The sequence below is a fragment of the Salvelinus alpinus genome, chromosome 7, assembly GCF_045679555.1.
Source record: "Salvelinus alpinus chromosome 7, SLU_Salpinus.1, whole genome shotgun sequence".
NCBI classification, from domain to species: Eukaryota; Metazoa; Chordata; class Actinopteri; order Salmoniformes; family Salmonidae; genus Salvelinus; species Salvelinus alpinus.
In genome coordinates, this window is record NC_092092.1 from 89039916 (window position 1) to 89055822 (window position 15907).

The 15907-nt window shown below is 44.6% G+C and overlaps 2 protein-coding genes across 9 annotated transcripts; both read left to right on the plus strand.

The window, feature by feature from the left end:
• The first annotated feature begins 491 nt into the window (after nt 1-491).
• On the plus strand, nt 492-3995 carry LOC139581841 (putative nuclease HARBI1). Of its 6 annotated transcripts, XM_071412068.1 has the most exons (12): nt 492-649; nt 941-1011; nt 1099-1275; nt 1366-1427; nt 1510-1596; nt 1684-1725; nt 1794-1967; nt 2047-2082; nt 2181-2735; nt 2805-2920; nt 3017-3128; nt 3223-3995. In XM_071412068.1, the coding sequence occupies exons 1-8, from the start codon at nt 492-494 to the stop codon at nt 2080-2082; spliced, it is 807 nt and encodes a 268-aa protein (XP_071268169.1). In that variant the 3' UTR covers nt 2181-2735; nt 2805-2920; nt 3017-3128; nt 3223-3995. The 6 variants fall into 6 exon arrangements, with proteins under 6 accessions (XP_071268169.1, XP_071268167.1, XP_071268168.1 ...); XM_071412066.1 differs by having other exon boundaries at nt 1794-2082; XM_071412067.1 differs by lacking the exon at nt 2805-2920 and having other exon boundaries at nt 1794-2082.
• A 1848-nt stretch (nt 3996-5843) lies between these two features.
• LOC139581842 (putative nuclease HARBI1) lies at nt 5844-9347 on the plus strand. Of its 3 annotated transcripts, XM_071412070.1 has the most exons (12): nt 5844-6001; nt 6293-6363; nt 6451-6627; nt 6718-6779; nt 6862-6948; nt 7036-7077; nt 7146-7319; nt 7399-7434; nt 7533-8087; nt 8157-8272; nt 8369-8480; nt 8575-9347. In XM_071412070.1, exons 1-8 carry the CDS (start codon nt 5844-5846, stop codon nt 7432-7434), a joined length of 807 nt encoding a protein of 268 aa, XP_071268171.1. In that variant the 3' UTR covers nt 7533-8087; nt 8157-8272; nt 8369-8480; nt 8575-9347. The 3 variants fall into 3 exon arrangements, with proteins under 3 accessions (XP_071268171.1, XP_071268172.1, XP_071268170.1); XM_071412071.1 differs by lacking the exon at nt 8157-8272; XM_071412069.1 differs by lacking the exons at nt 5844-6001; nt 6293-6363; nt 6451-6627 and having other exon boundaries at nt 6707-6779; nt 7036-7319.
• The last annotated feature ends 6560 nt before the right edge of the window (nt 9348-15907 follow it).

The following is a 15907-nucleotide window of genomic DNA, read 5'->3' on the forward strand; positions in this document are numbered from 1 at the left end:
GTAAACACAGGCTGAGGAGATCTGATCTGAGGTAAACACAGGCTGAGGAGATCTGATCTGAGGTAAACACAGGCTGAGGGGATCTGATCTGATGTAAACACAGGCTGAGGAGATCTGATCTGATGTAAACACAGGCTGAGGAGATCTGATCTGAGGTAAACACAGGCTGAGGGGATCTGATCTGATGTAAACACAGGCTGAGGAGATCTGATGTAAACACAGGCTGAGGAGATCTGATCTGATGTAAACACAGGCTGAGGGGATCTGGGGCCTGTTGCACAAAAGTAGAATTAAGACATCCGGGATAAATGACTCAGCTGAGCTCAATGAAGCCAAAACATGTGCGTCCAGGCTTAATTGGTTGCACAAAGACCAAGCCAGGATGAGCAGACACGGATTCATTAAGCCAGGTGAAACCAATCCTGGATAGGTGCGCGCTCACGGCTCACTCAAATAGACCCCGCCACAGATCACAGATTAACTGATTTACCATGGCAACTAGAGCCGCGTACTTTTCCCCGTCGGAAGCACAAATCCTCATGGAGGCATACGAGGAGGTAAAAGATATAATTAAGAAGAAAGGCAACACCGCCACAGTGATAAAGCAAAGAGAAAAAGCGTGGCAAAGTATTGCAGACCGCCTGAATGCGTAAGTAGTGCACAATTACACACTCACCGCTCCGCTGAAACATCACAATTACAATTCAAATATTTAATTCACATCTCCAAAAATGCAGTTGTACTGTAATTATGAAACGGTTAAATTTTTAATTGAAATGCACTGCAGATATGAGTGAAATTGTGTAAAGTAACTCCATCACACTGTATAAAGCTATGATAATTTTTTTGATATTTTTACTGAAAACAAGACAAAAATACCAAGTAATTTTTTGCAGTGTGACTCCATTAAATGTGTGTGTGTGTGTGTGTGTGTGTGTAGATTAAACATGAACGGGCCAAAACGGACATGGCAGCAGGTCAAAATCAAATACAAGAACATTCTGCAGAATGGTATGGTCCCTGACTAATATTTAACAAAGCACAAGCATATATTGTACCCAGAAGGTGCCTGCTCACACATTGTCTGTACTGTTTTAGCAGTGAAAAAGAATACCCACAGACAAGGCACGGGTGGTGGGTCACCAAAGGCTGACCTTACCCCAGCAGAGGACATGGCCTTGGAGCTAAATAAAGGCAGGCCCGTCTTAGAGGGGATCCCTGGGGGGAAAGAGACGAGCATAGGTTCCTCCCAAGATGCCACCCGCTTCATTCAAAGTATGTCCTTCCATCTCTACATGGGATACAACCACATTCATATTGAATCAATTTGGACTGTCTGACTTTGGTTTACCTATTGCCTTGCAGTGTCTGGCAGCACTGTGTTCCTGTTAGAGCCACCAGCACAAGCACCAGACGATGCTGATCCAGTGAGTACTCCATCAAAGGCATACTGTAGGCCTGGCATGTCTTGTCTACTAGCTTCAATATGAATCCGATTAAATGTGATAGGGTGAAGGCCCCAGTGCAGCAGCAACAGCACATGATGGAGACGATGATGAGGAGGAGACCATCTCTCTGGATTCCAGAAGGCATGAGGTATCATGTTAAGACTGTGAAAGTACTATTTACTCTACAATGGTGAGGAGTCCTCATCAAAATCAAAAAATCTAATTTCTTTTACAGGACCCAGATGCTATACAGTGGGAAAACCAGCCTGGCAACATAGTGCGTATTAATAAAAGGACACCACATCCTGCCAAATTCCAGCTGCGCTAATTGTATTGTGTTCACAGAGCTCACAAGCTATCAGAAAGTTGTATGGCAACCACCTCCGGCGCCAAATAGAACTGGCAGACATAGACATTCAGTACAAGAAGAAAAAGATGGAAAATCTTGCACTGGAGTCCGAAATAAAAAAGAGGACAATTAGGAAACTGGACCTTGAAATAAAAAAACTTGAGAGGGAGGTGAGATATGCCTTCAATGTACACTGTATGCTAACTGTAACACAAATGTATTAATCATTATTTTTCTTTCCTCCCCCAGCTCCAAGAAGATGACACAGCTCAAAATAAAAATTAGGTATATTCTCGTAAAGTCAAGTGAGCCATGACATATGAGCTCTTATTGTGAGCACACAGGACGGTGGCATCTTTCTAAGGTTTTTTTTATTTTCCCAGCAATCAGTACAACCAAGTCATCGTTATAAGGCATCGCCCTCTTTTGCCCACCCCCCCAGCACCAGGTGTGGCCACTAGCCTATATGAAGGCCCAAAATTGTGTGTTCCTTTCTGCTCTGACAATGGCATGCCCATTCGTGCGAGATGTGGTGGATGAAGAAGCACTTGTGCTGAGGAGAGCCTTCAGGCGAGAAAGGGTCTTCAGGGACCGGTTGGACCCACTGGCCTTCCCTGATGACCATCTATATGAAAGATACAGGTTTTCTGCAGATGGCATCAGGTATCTATGCAGACTACTGGGTCCCAGGATTAAGCACCGCACTGCACGGAGCCATGCACTGAGTGTGGAGCAAATGGTTTGTGTGGCCTTGCGCTTTTTTGCTAGTGGAGCCTTCCTGTACTCAGTGGGGGATGCAGAACAGCTGAACAAGGCCACAATTTGCCGCACAATAAGGAGTGTGTGTCTGGCTATCAAAGCATTAGCAGATGTCTTCATCTCCTTCCCTGGTCACAGAAGACTCTGTGACATCAAAGAGGAGTTCTATAGGATTGCAGGTAAGAGGATCTACAAATTACAGGACAACTGTTAACACATAGTAGGATACTCATTACTTTGTGTGACAGGTTTCCCCAATGTCATTGGTGCAGTGGACTGCACACACATAAGGATAAAAGCCCCCTCAGGTGCCCATGAGGCCGATTTTGTGAATAGGAAATCCTTTCACAGCATTAATGTTCAGGTGAACATAACTTTTTGATATTGTCCATTGACGAACACTCTGCATTGCCAGTGATGTGCATTGATTGGTGTAATATTCCTCATCTTATGATTTCAGATGGTCTGCAATGCTGACTGTGTGATCAGCAATGTTGTGGCAAAATGGCCTGGCTCAGTCCATGACTCCAGAATCTTTCGGGCCTCTGAAATCTATCAGTGCCTATCACAAGGTAAGCCACACAACCCCTATTTATAACCATCATGGCTGTGTCAAGAATATCACTGTGTTTATGAGGTAGTAATGATGAGATTTTGTGTTGACAGGTGAATTCTCTGGTGTGTTGCTGGGAGACAGGGGGTATGGCTGCCAGCCTTTTCTCCTGACACCTTTCACAGACCCCCAGGAAGCACAGCAGGCCTACAACCATGCCCATGCCAGGACCAGGGCCAGAGTTGAAATGACCTTTGGCCTCCTGAAGGCACGCTTTCACTGCCTTCACAAATTAAGGGTCAGCCCTGTTAGGGCATGTGATATTACTGTGGCTTGTGCTGTCCTCCACAATGTGGCCTGCCTGAGGAAGGAGAGGGCCCCCAGAGTGCCACCAGCCATGGACTGGGACAATCCGGCAATCTTCCCTGATGACGACAGTGGTCGGCTGCTGAGGGACCAATATGTGTTGAATTATTTTAGTTAGTATGTGTGCTTTCAATTTTGGTTAAATATGTCCTGCGGTGGCAGAGGAATTTGGTTTTTTTTGGGTTCGTTTTTTGACGAATTTGGCCTCTTATGATGTTTGTGCGGTATACTGTGTGTAATACAAGGCTGCAGGGAGGCTACTGCATCCATTCATTTGTCTGTTCAGTTGATGTGTATGGATTTGTCCTGCATTTATTTTAGTGTGCAGACATGCAGGGTGTGTTATATACAGACCTTTGAATGTGTATGTATCATTTTGTATAATATGCTTGGATTCTGTGCTTTCCATCTTGTAGAGTCACTGTGACTTCAGTTTCGAAAGGAGCTGATGGTTTACCTGCTTTGTTTTGTCCTTATTCAATAAAGGAACATAATGTTACACATTGTGTTTTTATATTCATATGGAATGTGTATTTGTTTATATGACAGAGTACTAGGGCCACACTGAAGAAAAAGGATAAAGTCATAAATTTGAGGCTGGTTCTTTCTGCAGAAAAGCTACATATTGTTTTTACAGTTTTGATACTTATGACAATGTGATACTTAATATTCTGGCACATCAGCATGTCTTTGTTTATGAAACCATACTGAAGTACAATTTCACGAAATGCCCCACATCTGTCATTTTAACAACTGTCCTCCTTTAAAACAACTGGTTACAATATTATGACTTGTGTTTTTTTCCCCTCTGTGGCCCTAATATTCTATCATTTTATATATAGCCTTATAGTCTATGGGAAACTGTAAATTATCTAATGATAGCAACATCATCTAAAAATCATTTTTTATCCAAAATCATTGAAATTAATGATCACAAACGTTTAAATAATAACAGTGGGTCTAGTTATATGTGATAACAATGTATAGTGAGCAGTGAAATAACTATTGGTTTCCATTTGTGGTGACTGCTGACTGACATTAGGGATGAGATTAAATAGATCCTGGAATTTAGCCTGGTCTGGAGCAGGCTAGCTCCACAGAATAAATCTCCATGGTAATTTATACCATAACATATCCTCCTGCCCCCTATCCATCTTTAGTGCAACCGGATTACGGATCAATTGAGCCAGGATCACCAAGATATCCTGGCTTAATCCCTTATCCTAGTTTTGTGCAACAGGCCCCTGATCTGATGTAAACACAGGCTGAGGGGATCTGATGTAAACACAGGCTGAGGGGATCTGATGTAAACACAAGCTGAGGAGATCTGATGTAAACACAGGCTGAGGAGATCTGATGTAAACACAGGCTGAGGGGATCTGATCTGAGGTAAACACAGGCTGAGGAGATCTGATCTGAGGTAAACACAGGCTGAGGAGATCTGATGTAAACACAGGCTGAGGAGATCTGATCTGATGTAAACACAGGCTGAGGAGATCTGATGTAAACACAGGCTGAGGAGATCTGATGTAAACACAGGCTGAGGAGATCTGATGTAAACACAGGCTGAGGGGATCTGATCTGAGGTAAACACAGGCTGAGGAGATCTGATGTAAACACAGGCTGAGGAGATCTGATCTGATGTAAACACAGGCTGAGGAGATCTGATGTAAACACAGGCTGAGGAGATCTGATGTAAACACAGGCTGAGGGGATCTGATCTGAGGTAAACACAGGCTGAGGAGATCTGATGTAAACACAGGCTGAGGAGATCTGATCTGATGTAAACACAGGCTGAGGGGATCTGAGGTAAACACAGGCTGAGGAGATCTGATGTAAACACAGGCTGAGGGGATCTGATCTGAGGTAAACACAGGCTGAGGAGATCTGATGTAAACACAGGCTGAGGAGATCTGATCTGATGTAAACACAGGCTGAGGGGATCTGAGGTAAACACAGGCTGAGGGGATCTGATGTAAACACAGGCTGAGGAGATCTGATGTAAACACAGGCTGAGGAGATCTGATCTGATGTAAACACAGGCTGAGGGGATCTGATGTAAACACAGGCTGAGGAGATCTGATCTGATGTAAACACAGGCTGAGGAGATCTGATCTGAGGTTAACACAGGCTGAGGGGATCTGGGGCCTGTTGCACAAAAGTAGAATTAAGACATCCGGGATAAATGACTCAGCTGAGCTCAATGAAGCCAAAACATGTGCGTCCAGGCTTAATTGGTTGCACAAAGACCAAGCCAGGATGAGCAGACACGGATTCATTAAGCCAGGTGAAACCAATCCTGGATAGGTGCGCGCTCACGGCTCACTCAAATAGACCCCGCCACAGATCACAGATTAACTGATTTACCATGGCAACTAGAGCCGCGTACTTTTCCCCGTCGGAAGCACAAATCCTCATGGAGGCATACGAGGAGGTAAAAGATATAATTAAGAAGAAAGGCAACACCGCCACAGTGATAAAGCAAAGAGAAAAAGCGTGGCAAAGTATTGCAGACCGCCTGAATGCGTAAGTAGTGCACAATTACACACTCACCGCTCCGCTGAAACATCACAATTACAATTCAAATATTTAATTCACATCTCCAAAAATGCAGTTGTACTGTAATTATGAAACGGTTAAATTTTTTATTGAAATGCACTGCAGATATGAGTGAAATTGTGTAAAGTAACTCCATCACACTGTATAAAGCTATGATAATTTTTTTGATATTTTTACTGAAAACAAGACAAAAATACCAAGTAATTTTTTGCAGTGTGACTCCATTAAATGTGTGTGTGTGTGTGTGTGTGTGTGTAGATTAAACATGAACGGGCCAAAACGGACATGGCAGCAGGTCAAAATCAAATACAAGAACATTCTGCAGAATGGTATGGTCCCTGACTAATATTTAACAAAGCACAAGCATATATTGTACCCAGAAGGTGCCTGCTCACACATTGTCTGTACTGTTTTAGCAGTGAAAAAGAATACCCACAGACAAGGCACGGGTGGTGGGTCACCAAAGGCTGACCTTACCCCAGCAGAGGACATGGCCTTGGAGCTAAATAAAGGCAGGCCCGTCTTAGAGGGGATCCCTGGGGGGAAAGAGACGAGCATAGGTTCCTCCCAAGATGCCACCCGCTTCATTCAAAGTATGTCCTTCCATCTCTACATGGGATACAACCACATTCATATTGAATCAATTTGGACTGTCTGACTTTGGTTTACCTATTGCCTTGCAGTGTCTGGCAGCACTGTGTTCCTGTTAGAGCCACCAGCACAAGCACCAGACGATGCTGATCCAGTGAGTACTCCATCAAAGGCATACTGTAGGCCTGGCATGTCTTGTCTACTAGCTTCAATATGAATCCGATTAAATGTGATAGGGTGAAGGCCCCAGTGCAGCAGCAACAGCACATGATGGAGACGATGATGAGGAGGAGACCATCTCTCTGGATTCCAGAAGGCATGAGGTATCATGTTAAGACTGTGAAAGTACTATTTACTCTACAATGGTGAGGAGTCCTCATCAAAATCAAAAAATCTAATTTCTTTTACAGGACCCAGATGCTATACAGTGGGAAAACCAGCCTGGCAACATAGTGCGTATTAATAAAAGGACACCACATCCTGCCAAATTCCAGCTGCGCTAATTGTATTGTGTTCACAGAGCTCACAAGCTATCAGAAAGTTGTATGGCAACCACCTCCGGCGCCAAATAGAACTGGCAGACATAGACATTCAGTACAAGAAGAAAAAGATGGAAAATCTTGCACTGGAGTCCGAAATAAAAAAGAGGACAATTAGGAAACTGGACCTTGAAATAAAAAAACTTGAGAGGGAGGTGAGATATGCCTTCAATGTACACTGTATGCTAACTGTAACACAAATGTATTAATCATTCTTTTTCTTTCCTCCCCCAGCTCCAAGAAGATGACACAGCTCAAAATAAAAATTAGGTATATTCTCGTAAAGTCAAGTGAGCCATGACATATGAGCTCTTATTGTGAGCACACAGGACGGTGGCATCTTTCTAAGGTTTTTTTTATTTTCCCAGCAATCAGTACAACCAAGTCATCGTTATAAGGCATCGCCCTCTTTTGCCCACCCCCCCAGCACCAGGTGTGGCCACTAGCCTATATGAAGGCCCAAAATTGTGTGTTCCTTTCTGCTCTGACAATGGCATGCCCATTCGTGCGAGATGTGGTGGATGAAGAAGCACTTGTGCTGAGGAGAGCCTTCAGGCGAGAAAGGGTCTTCAGGGACCGGTTGGACCCACTGGCCTTCCCTGATGACCATCTATATGAAAGATACAGGTTTTCTGCAGATGGCATCAGGTATCTATGCAGACTACTGGGTCCCAGGATTAAGCACCGCACTGCACGGAGCCATGCACTGAGTGTGGAGCAAATGGTTTGTGTGGCCTTGCGCTTTTTTGCTAGTGGAGCCTTCCTGTACTCAGTGGGGGATGCAGAACAGCTGAACAAGGCCACAATTTGCCGCACAATAAGGAGTGTGTGTCTGGCTATCAAAGCATTAGCAGATGTCTTCATCTCCTTCCCTGGCCACAGAAGACTCTGTGACATCAAAGAGGAGTTCTATAGGATTGCAGGTAAGAGGATCTACAAATTACAGGACAACTGTTAACACATAGTAGGATACTCATTACTTTGTGTGACAGGTTTCCCCAATGTCATTGGTGCAGTGGACTGCACACACATAAGGATAAAAGCCCCCTCAGGTGCCCATGAGGCCGATTTTGTGAATAGGAAATCCTTTCACAGCATTAATGTTCAGGTGAACATAACTTTTTGATATTGTCCATTGACGAACACTCTGCATTGCCAGTGATGTGCATTGATTGGTGTAATATTCCTCATCTTATGATTTCAGATGGTCTGCAATGCTGACTGTGTGATCAGCAATGTTGTGGCAAAATGGCCTGGCTCAGTCCATGACTCCAGAATCTTTCGGGCCTCTGAAATCTATCAGTGCCTATCACAAGGTAAGCCACACAACCCCTATTTATAACCATCATGGCTGTGTCAAGAATATCACTGTGTTTATGAGGTAGTAATGATGAGATTTTGTGTTGACAGGTGAATTCTCTGGTGTGTTGCTGGGAGACAGGGGGTATGGCTGCCAGCCTTTTCTCCTGACACCTTTCACAGACCCCCAGGAAGCACAGCAGGCCTACAACCATGCCCATGCCAGGACCAGGGCCAGAGTTGAAATGACCTTTGGCCTCCTGAAGGCACGCTTTCACTGCCTTCACAAATTAAGGGTCAGCCCTGTTAGGGCATGTGATATTACTGTGGCTTGTGCTGTCCTCCACAATGTGGCCTGCCTGAGGAAGGAGAGGGCCCCCAGAGTGCCACCAGCCATGGACTGGGACAATCCGGCAATCTTCCCTGATGACGACAGTGGTCGGCTGCTGAGGGACCAATATGTGTTGAATTATTTTAGTTAGTATGTGTGCTTTCAATTTTGGTTAAATATGTCCTGCGGTGGCAGAGGAATTTGGTTTTTTTTGGGTTCGTTTTTTGACGAATTTGGCCTCTTATGATGTTTGTGCGGTATACTGTGTGTAATACAAGGCTGCAGGGAGGCTACTGCATCCATTCATTTGTCTGTTCAGTTGATGTGTATGGATTTGTCCTGCATTTATTTTAGTGTGCAGACATGCAGGGTGTGTTATATACAGACCTTTGAATGTGTATGTATCATTTTGTATAATATGCTTGGATTCTGTGCTTTCCATCTTGTAGAGTCACTGTGACTTCAGTTTCGAAAGGAGCTGATGGTTTACCTGCTTTGTTTTGTCCTTATTCAATAAAGGAACATAATGTTACACATTGTGTTTTTATATTCATATGGAATGTGTATTTGTTTATATGACAGAGTACTAGGGCCACACTGAAGAAAAAGGATAAAGTCATAAATTTGAGGCTGGTTCTTTCTGCAGAAAAGCTACATATTGTTTTTACAGTTTTGATACTTATGACAATGTGATACTTAATATTCTGGCACATCAGCATGTCTTTGTTTATGAAACCATACTGAAGTACAATTTCACGAAATGCCCCACATCTGTCATTTTAACAACTGTCCTCCTTTAAAACAACTGGTTACAATATTATGACTTGTGTTTTTTTCCCCTCTGTGGCCCTAATATTCTATCATTTTATATATAGCCTTATAGTCTATGGGAAACTGTAAATTATCTAATGATAGCAACATCATCTAAAAATCATTTTTTATCCAAAATCATTGAAATTAATGATCACAAACGTTTAAATAATAACAGTGGGTCTAGTTATATGTGATAACAATGTATAGTGAGCAGTGAAATAACTATTGGTTTCCATTTGTGGTGACTGCTGACTGACATTAGGGATGAGATTAAATAGATCCTGGAATTTAGCCTGGTCTGGAGCAGGCTAGCTCCACAGAATAAATCTCCATGGTAATTTATACCATAACATATCCTCCTGCCCCCTATCCATCTTTAGTGCAACCGGATTACGGATCAATTGAGCCAGGATCACCAAGATATCCTGGCTTAATCCCTTATCCTAGTTTTGTGCAACAGGCCCCTGATCTGATGTAAACACAGGCTGAGGGGATCTGATGTAAACACAGGCTGAGGGGATCTGATCTGATGTAAACACAGGCTGAGGGGATCTGATCTGATGTAAACACAGGCTGAGGGGATCTGATGTAAACACAGGCTGAGGGGATCTGAGGTAAACACAGGCTGAGGAGATCTGATGTAAACACAAGCTGAGGAGATCTGATGTAAACACAGGCTGAGGAGATCTGATGTAAACACAGGCTGAGGGGATCTGATCTGAGGTAAACACAGGCTGAGGAGATCTGATGTAAACACAGGCTGAGGAGATCTGATCTGATGTAAACACAGGCTGAGGAGATCTGATGTAAACACAGGCTGAGGAGATCTGATGTAAACACAGGCTGAGGGGATCTGATCTGAGGTAAACACAGGCTGAGGAGATCTGATGTAAACACAGGCTGAGGAGATCTGATCTGATGTAAACACAGGCTGAGGAGATCTGATGTAAACACAGGCTGAGGAGATCTGATGTAAACACAGGCTGAGGAGATCTGAGGTAAACACAGGCTGAGGAGATCTGATCTGAGGTAAACACAGGCTGAGGAGATCTGATGTAAACACAGGCTGAGGAGATCTGATCTGATGTAAACACAGGCTGAAGGGATCTGAGGTAAACACAGGCTGAGGGGATCTGATGTAAACACAGGCTGAGGAGATCTGATGTAAACACAGGCTGAGGGGATCTGATCTGAGGTAAACACAGGCTGAGGAGATCTGATGTAAACACAGGCTGAGGAGATCTGATCTGATGTAAACACAGGCTGAGGGGATCTGAGGTAAACACAGGCTGAGGGGATCTGATGTAAACACAGGCTGAGGAGATCTGATGTAAACACAGGCTGAGGAGATCTGATCTGATGTAAACACAGGCTGAGGGGATCTGATGTAAACACAGGCTGAGGAGATCTGATGTAAACACAGGCTGAGGAGATCTGATCTGATGTAAACACAGGCTGAGGGGATCTGATGTAAACACAGGCTGAGGGGATCTGATCTGATGTAAACACAGGCTGAGGGGATCTGATCTGAGGTAAACACAGGCTGAGGGGATCTGATGTAAACACAGGCTGAGGGGATCTGATCTGATGTAAACACAGGCTGAGGGGATCTGAGGTAAACACAGGCTGAGGGGATCTGATCTGATGTAAACACAGGCTGAGGGGATCTGATGTAAACACAGGCTGAGGGGATCTGATCTGAGGTAAACACAGGCTGAGGGGATCTGATCTGATGTAAACACAGGCTGAGGAGATCTGATCTGATGTAAACACAGGCTGAGGAGATCTGATGTAAACACAGGCTGAGGAGATCTGATCTGATGTAAACACAGGCTGAGGGGATCTGATCTGAGGTAAACACAGGCTGAGGGGATCTGATCTGATGTAAACACAGGCTGAGGGGATCTGATGTAAACACAGGCTGAGGGGATCTGATCTGAGGTAAACACAGGCTGAGGAGATCTGATGTAAACACAGGCTGAGGAGATCTGATCTGATGTAAACACAGGCTGAGGGGATCTGATGTAAACACAGGCTGAGGGGATCTGATGTAAACACAGGCTGAGGAGATCTGATGTAAACACAGGCTGAGGGGATCTGATCTGATGTAAACACAGGCTGAGGAGATCTGATCTGATGTAAACACAGGCTGAGGGGATCTGATGTAAACACAGGCTGAGGGGATCTGATCTGATGTAAACACAGGCTGAGGAGATCTGATCTGATGTAAACACAGGCTGAGGGGATCTGATGTAAACACAAGCTGAGGGGATCTGATCTGAGGTAAACACAGGCTGAGGGGATCTGATGTAAACACAGGCTGAGGGGATCTGATGTAAACACAGGCTGAGGAGATCTGATGTAAACACAGGCTGAGGGGATCTGATGTAAACACAGGCTGAGGGGATCTGAGGTAAACACAGGCTGAGGAGATCTGATGTAAACACAGGCTGAGGAGATCTGATGTAAACACAGGCTGAGGAGATCTGATCTGATGTAAACACAGGCTGAGGAGATCTGATGTAAACACAGGCTGAGGAGATCTGATCTGATGTAAACACAGGCTGAGGGGATCTGATCTGATGTAAACACAGGCTGAGGGGATCTGATGTAAACACAGGCTGAGGAGATCTGATCTGATGTAAACACAGGCTGAGGGGATCTGATCTGAGGTAAACACAGGCTGAGGGGATCTGATGTAAACACAGGCTGAGGAGATCTGATCTGATGTAAACACAGGCTGAGGGGATCTGATCTGATGTAAACACAGGCTGAGGGGATCTGATGTAAACACAGGCTGAGGGGATCTGATGTAAACACAGGCTGAGGGGATCTGATCTGAGGTAAACACAGGCTGAGGAGATCTGATGTAAACACAGGCTGAGGAGATCTGATCTGATGTAAACACAGGCTGAGGGGATCTGATGTAAACACAGGCTGAGGGGATCTGATGTAAACACAGGCTGAGGGGATCTGATGTAAACACAGGCTGAGGGGATCTGATCTGATGTAAACACAGGCTGAGGAGATCTGATCTGATGTAAACACAGGCTGAGGGGATCTGATGTAAACACAAGCTGAGGGGATCTGATCTGAGGTAAACACAGGCTGAGGGGATCTGATGTAAACACAAGCTGAGGGGATCTGATCTGAGGTAAACACAGGCTGAGGGGATCTGATGTAAACACAGGCTGAGGGGATCTGATGTAAACACAGGCTGAGGAGATCTGATGTAAACACAGGCTGAGGGGATCTGATGTAAACACAGGCTGAGGGGATCTGATGTAAACACAGGCTGAGGAGATCTGATGTAAACACAGGCTGAGGAGATCTGATGTAAACACAGGCTGAGGGGATCTGATCTGAGGTAAACACAGGCTGAGGGGATCTGATCTGAGGTAAACACAGGCTGAGGAGATCTGATGTAAACACAGGCTGAGGAGATCTGATGTAAACACAGGCTGAGGAGATCTGATGTAAACACAGGCTGAGGGGATCTGAGGTAAACACAGGCTGAGGAGATCTGAGGTAAACACAGGCTGAGGAGATCTGATGTAAACACAGGCTGAGGGGATCTGAGGTAAACACAGGCTGAGGAGATCTGATGTAAACACAGGCTGAGGGGATCTGATCTGATGTAAACACAGGCTGAGGAGATCTGATGTAAACACAGGCTGAGGGGATCTGATGTAAACACAGGCTGAGGGGATCTGATGTAAACACAGGCTGAGGGGATCTGATGTAAACACAGGCTGAGGAGATCTGATCTGATGTAAACACAGGCTGAGGGGATCTGATGTAAACACAGGCTGAGGAGATCTGATCTGATGTAAACACAGGCTGAGGAGATCTGATGTAAACACAGGCTGAGGGGATCTGATCTGATGTAAACACAGGCTGAGGGGATCTGATGTAAACACAGGCTGAGGAGATCTGATGTAAACACAGGCTGAGGAGATCTGATGTAAACACAGGCTGAGGAGATCTGATGTAAACACAGGCTGAAGGGATCTGATCTGAGGTTAACAGGATCTGATCCGAGGTAATCAGCCTGAGGAGATCTTATGTTTTGTTCTATGAGATAATAGCAGTCGGTTAACATAACCTTTATGAATTATGAAGCCTTTGTGTTAATTACACAATTTCTGCATTTATCTCAAAATGCCATTCAGTTTCCTCATTGCCTTTGTCCAACGAACCATGGCACAGTTTTGTTATTTTTAATGCAAAACCCTGATGGTTCCAATCATTTCCCCCCCCCTGTTCATATTTGCATCTTGGATTTTTGAACTACTTCATACAAGGTCTGTGTTTGGTGTAGACGTACCCTTGCAAAAGAGAAGACCTCAGCAAGACTAGAACTTCCTGCAGGAATCTCTCTATCCGACACGTTGAGCTACCGTTCCCCAGCTCGCTCAGAGAACTGTGTCCAATCCATTAACTTCTTCTGTCCCCTTTCTCGCTCTTCGCTAGCCACCGACAACACTTTAGTTAGCAAAGCGGTAGATCAAAAACCTAGTTTGGTTTTACTTCGCCTAGATAGTTGTTGGTACAGTATGTCGATTTTGGTGTCTTTCAGACCTCATGGCATTTTTTCAAGGATGAGCATCAGAGCATTAAAAGGGGAGGAGACCACTATCAGTCTGGCCATGTAGAGAAGACCACTATCAGTCTGGCCATGTAGAGAAGACCACTATCAGTCTGGCCATGTAGAGGAGACCACTATCAGTCTGGCCATGTAGAGGAGACCACTATCAGTCTGGCCATGTAGAGAAGACCACTATCAGTCTGGCCATGTAGAGAAGACCACTATCAGTCTGGCCATGTAGAGAAGACCACTATCAGTCTGGCCATGTAGAGGAGACCACTATCAGTCTGGCCATGTAGAGGAGACCACTATCAGTCTGGCCTTGTGGAGGAGACCACTATCAGTCTGGCCACGTGGAGGTGTGCAGCTATAGTGAGGGGTAACCGGTTTGGTCAGGACCAGCATGAGGGTTAAAGTTCAACCTGTGTCAGTGCGTGTGGCGATTTAAGTTTGAGCATCTTATCAATACAATGTGTTCTATACAGCTGTCAACATTCTACAAGGAAAGAGTCACTTAATCAATTATATAAATCATTAACCAGATCACCTCGGATACCAGATTTAGATGAGTGATCTTGTCATTGAATGAATCTGAAAATCTATTGACGTTCAGAATGGACTTTGCTTAGACATTCAGCCTGTATTGTCGTTTTCATGACCAGAGACACATCTTCGAGAGGAACAGTATGTATTTATTCAGAGTGGGTACATGCCTTCACACAGTCTGGATCTATAGGATCCTTCCCACTATATCACTCAAGTGATACAATTTCAAAATGATCAATTAAAAGTTTTGGTTAAAACTGTACTTATCCTCATGTGAAAATGACAGTTTATTAAATATTCTACAGGTGTAATGACATCAATCAAATTAAACTTTATCTATAGAGCACATTTCTTACAACAAATGCATTGAAAGGCATGCGGAACTTAACCTCCTTCCTCTTGGCAGGTCTCTATAGGTGATCACTTCCTGTTGGCAGGTTTCTATAGTTGGCCACTTCCTGTTGGCAGGTCTCTATAGGTGATCACTTCCTGTTGGCAGGTCTCTATAGGTGACCACTTCCTGTTGGCAGGTCTCTATAGGTGGCCACTTCCTGTTGGTAGGTCTCTATAGGGGATTCTCTCTACCACATGTGAATACCTCCGTGGAGCTCATCAGTGGAGCCATGAAGCCTATTTTGGCGGGTTCACAGATGTGGAATGCGAGCGGAGGAAGCCAACCGTGCCCAACCACCAGATTCAGTCATTGGAGGACCTGTACCCAACCAGATTCAGTCATTGGAGGACCTGTACCCAACCAGATTCAGTCATTGGAGGACCTGTACCCAACCAGATTCAGTCAAATCAAATGTATTTATAAATCCCTTCGTACATCAGCTGATATCTCAAAGTGCTGTACAGAAACCCAGCCTAAAACCCCAAACAGCAAGCAATGCAGGTGTAGAAGCACGGTGGCTAGGAAAAACTCCCTAGAAAGGCCAGAACCTAGGAAGAAACCTAGAGAGGAACCAGGCTATGAGGGGTGGCCAGTCCTCTTCTGGCTGTGCCGGGAGGAGATTATAACAGAACATGGCCAAGATGTTCAAATGTTCATAAATGACCAGCGTGGTCAAATAATATTAATTACAGTGGCCGTCGAGGGTGTAACAAGTCAGCACCTCAGGAGTAAATGTCAGTTGGCTTTTCATAGCAGATCATAGGACCATACG

Coding starts and splice junctions, on each gene's coding strand:
- LOC139581842 (XM_071412069.1), top strand. CDS start 7,616: ATGAAGGCCCAAAATTGTGTGTTCCTTTCTGCTCTGACAATGGCATGC. Junction 8,088..8,156: donor GGAGTTCTATAGGATTGCAG/GTAAGAGGATCT, acceptor TTTGTGTGACAG/GTTTCCCCAATGTCATTGGT. Junction 8,273..8,368: donor TTCACAGCATTAATGTTCAG/GTGAACATAACT, acceptor TTATGATTTCAG/ATGGTCTGCAATGCTGACTG.
- LOC139581841 (XM_071412063.1), top strand. CDS start 2,264: ATGAAGGCCCAAAATTGTGTGTTCCTTTCTGCTCTGACAATGGCATGC. Junction 2,736..2,804: donor GGAGTTCTATAGGATTGCAG/GTAAGAGGATCT, acceptor TTTGTGTGACAG/GTTTCCCCAATGTCATTGGT. Junction 2,921..3,016: donor TTCACAGCATTAATGTTCAG/GTGAACATAACT, acceptor TTATGATTTCAG/ATGGTCTGCAATGCTGACTG.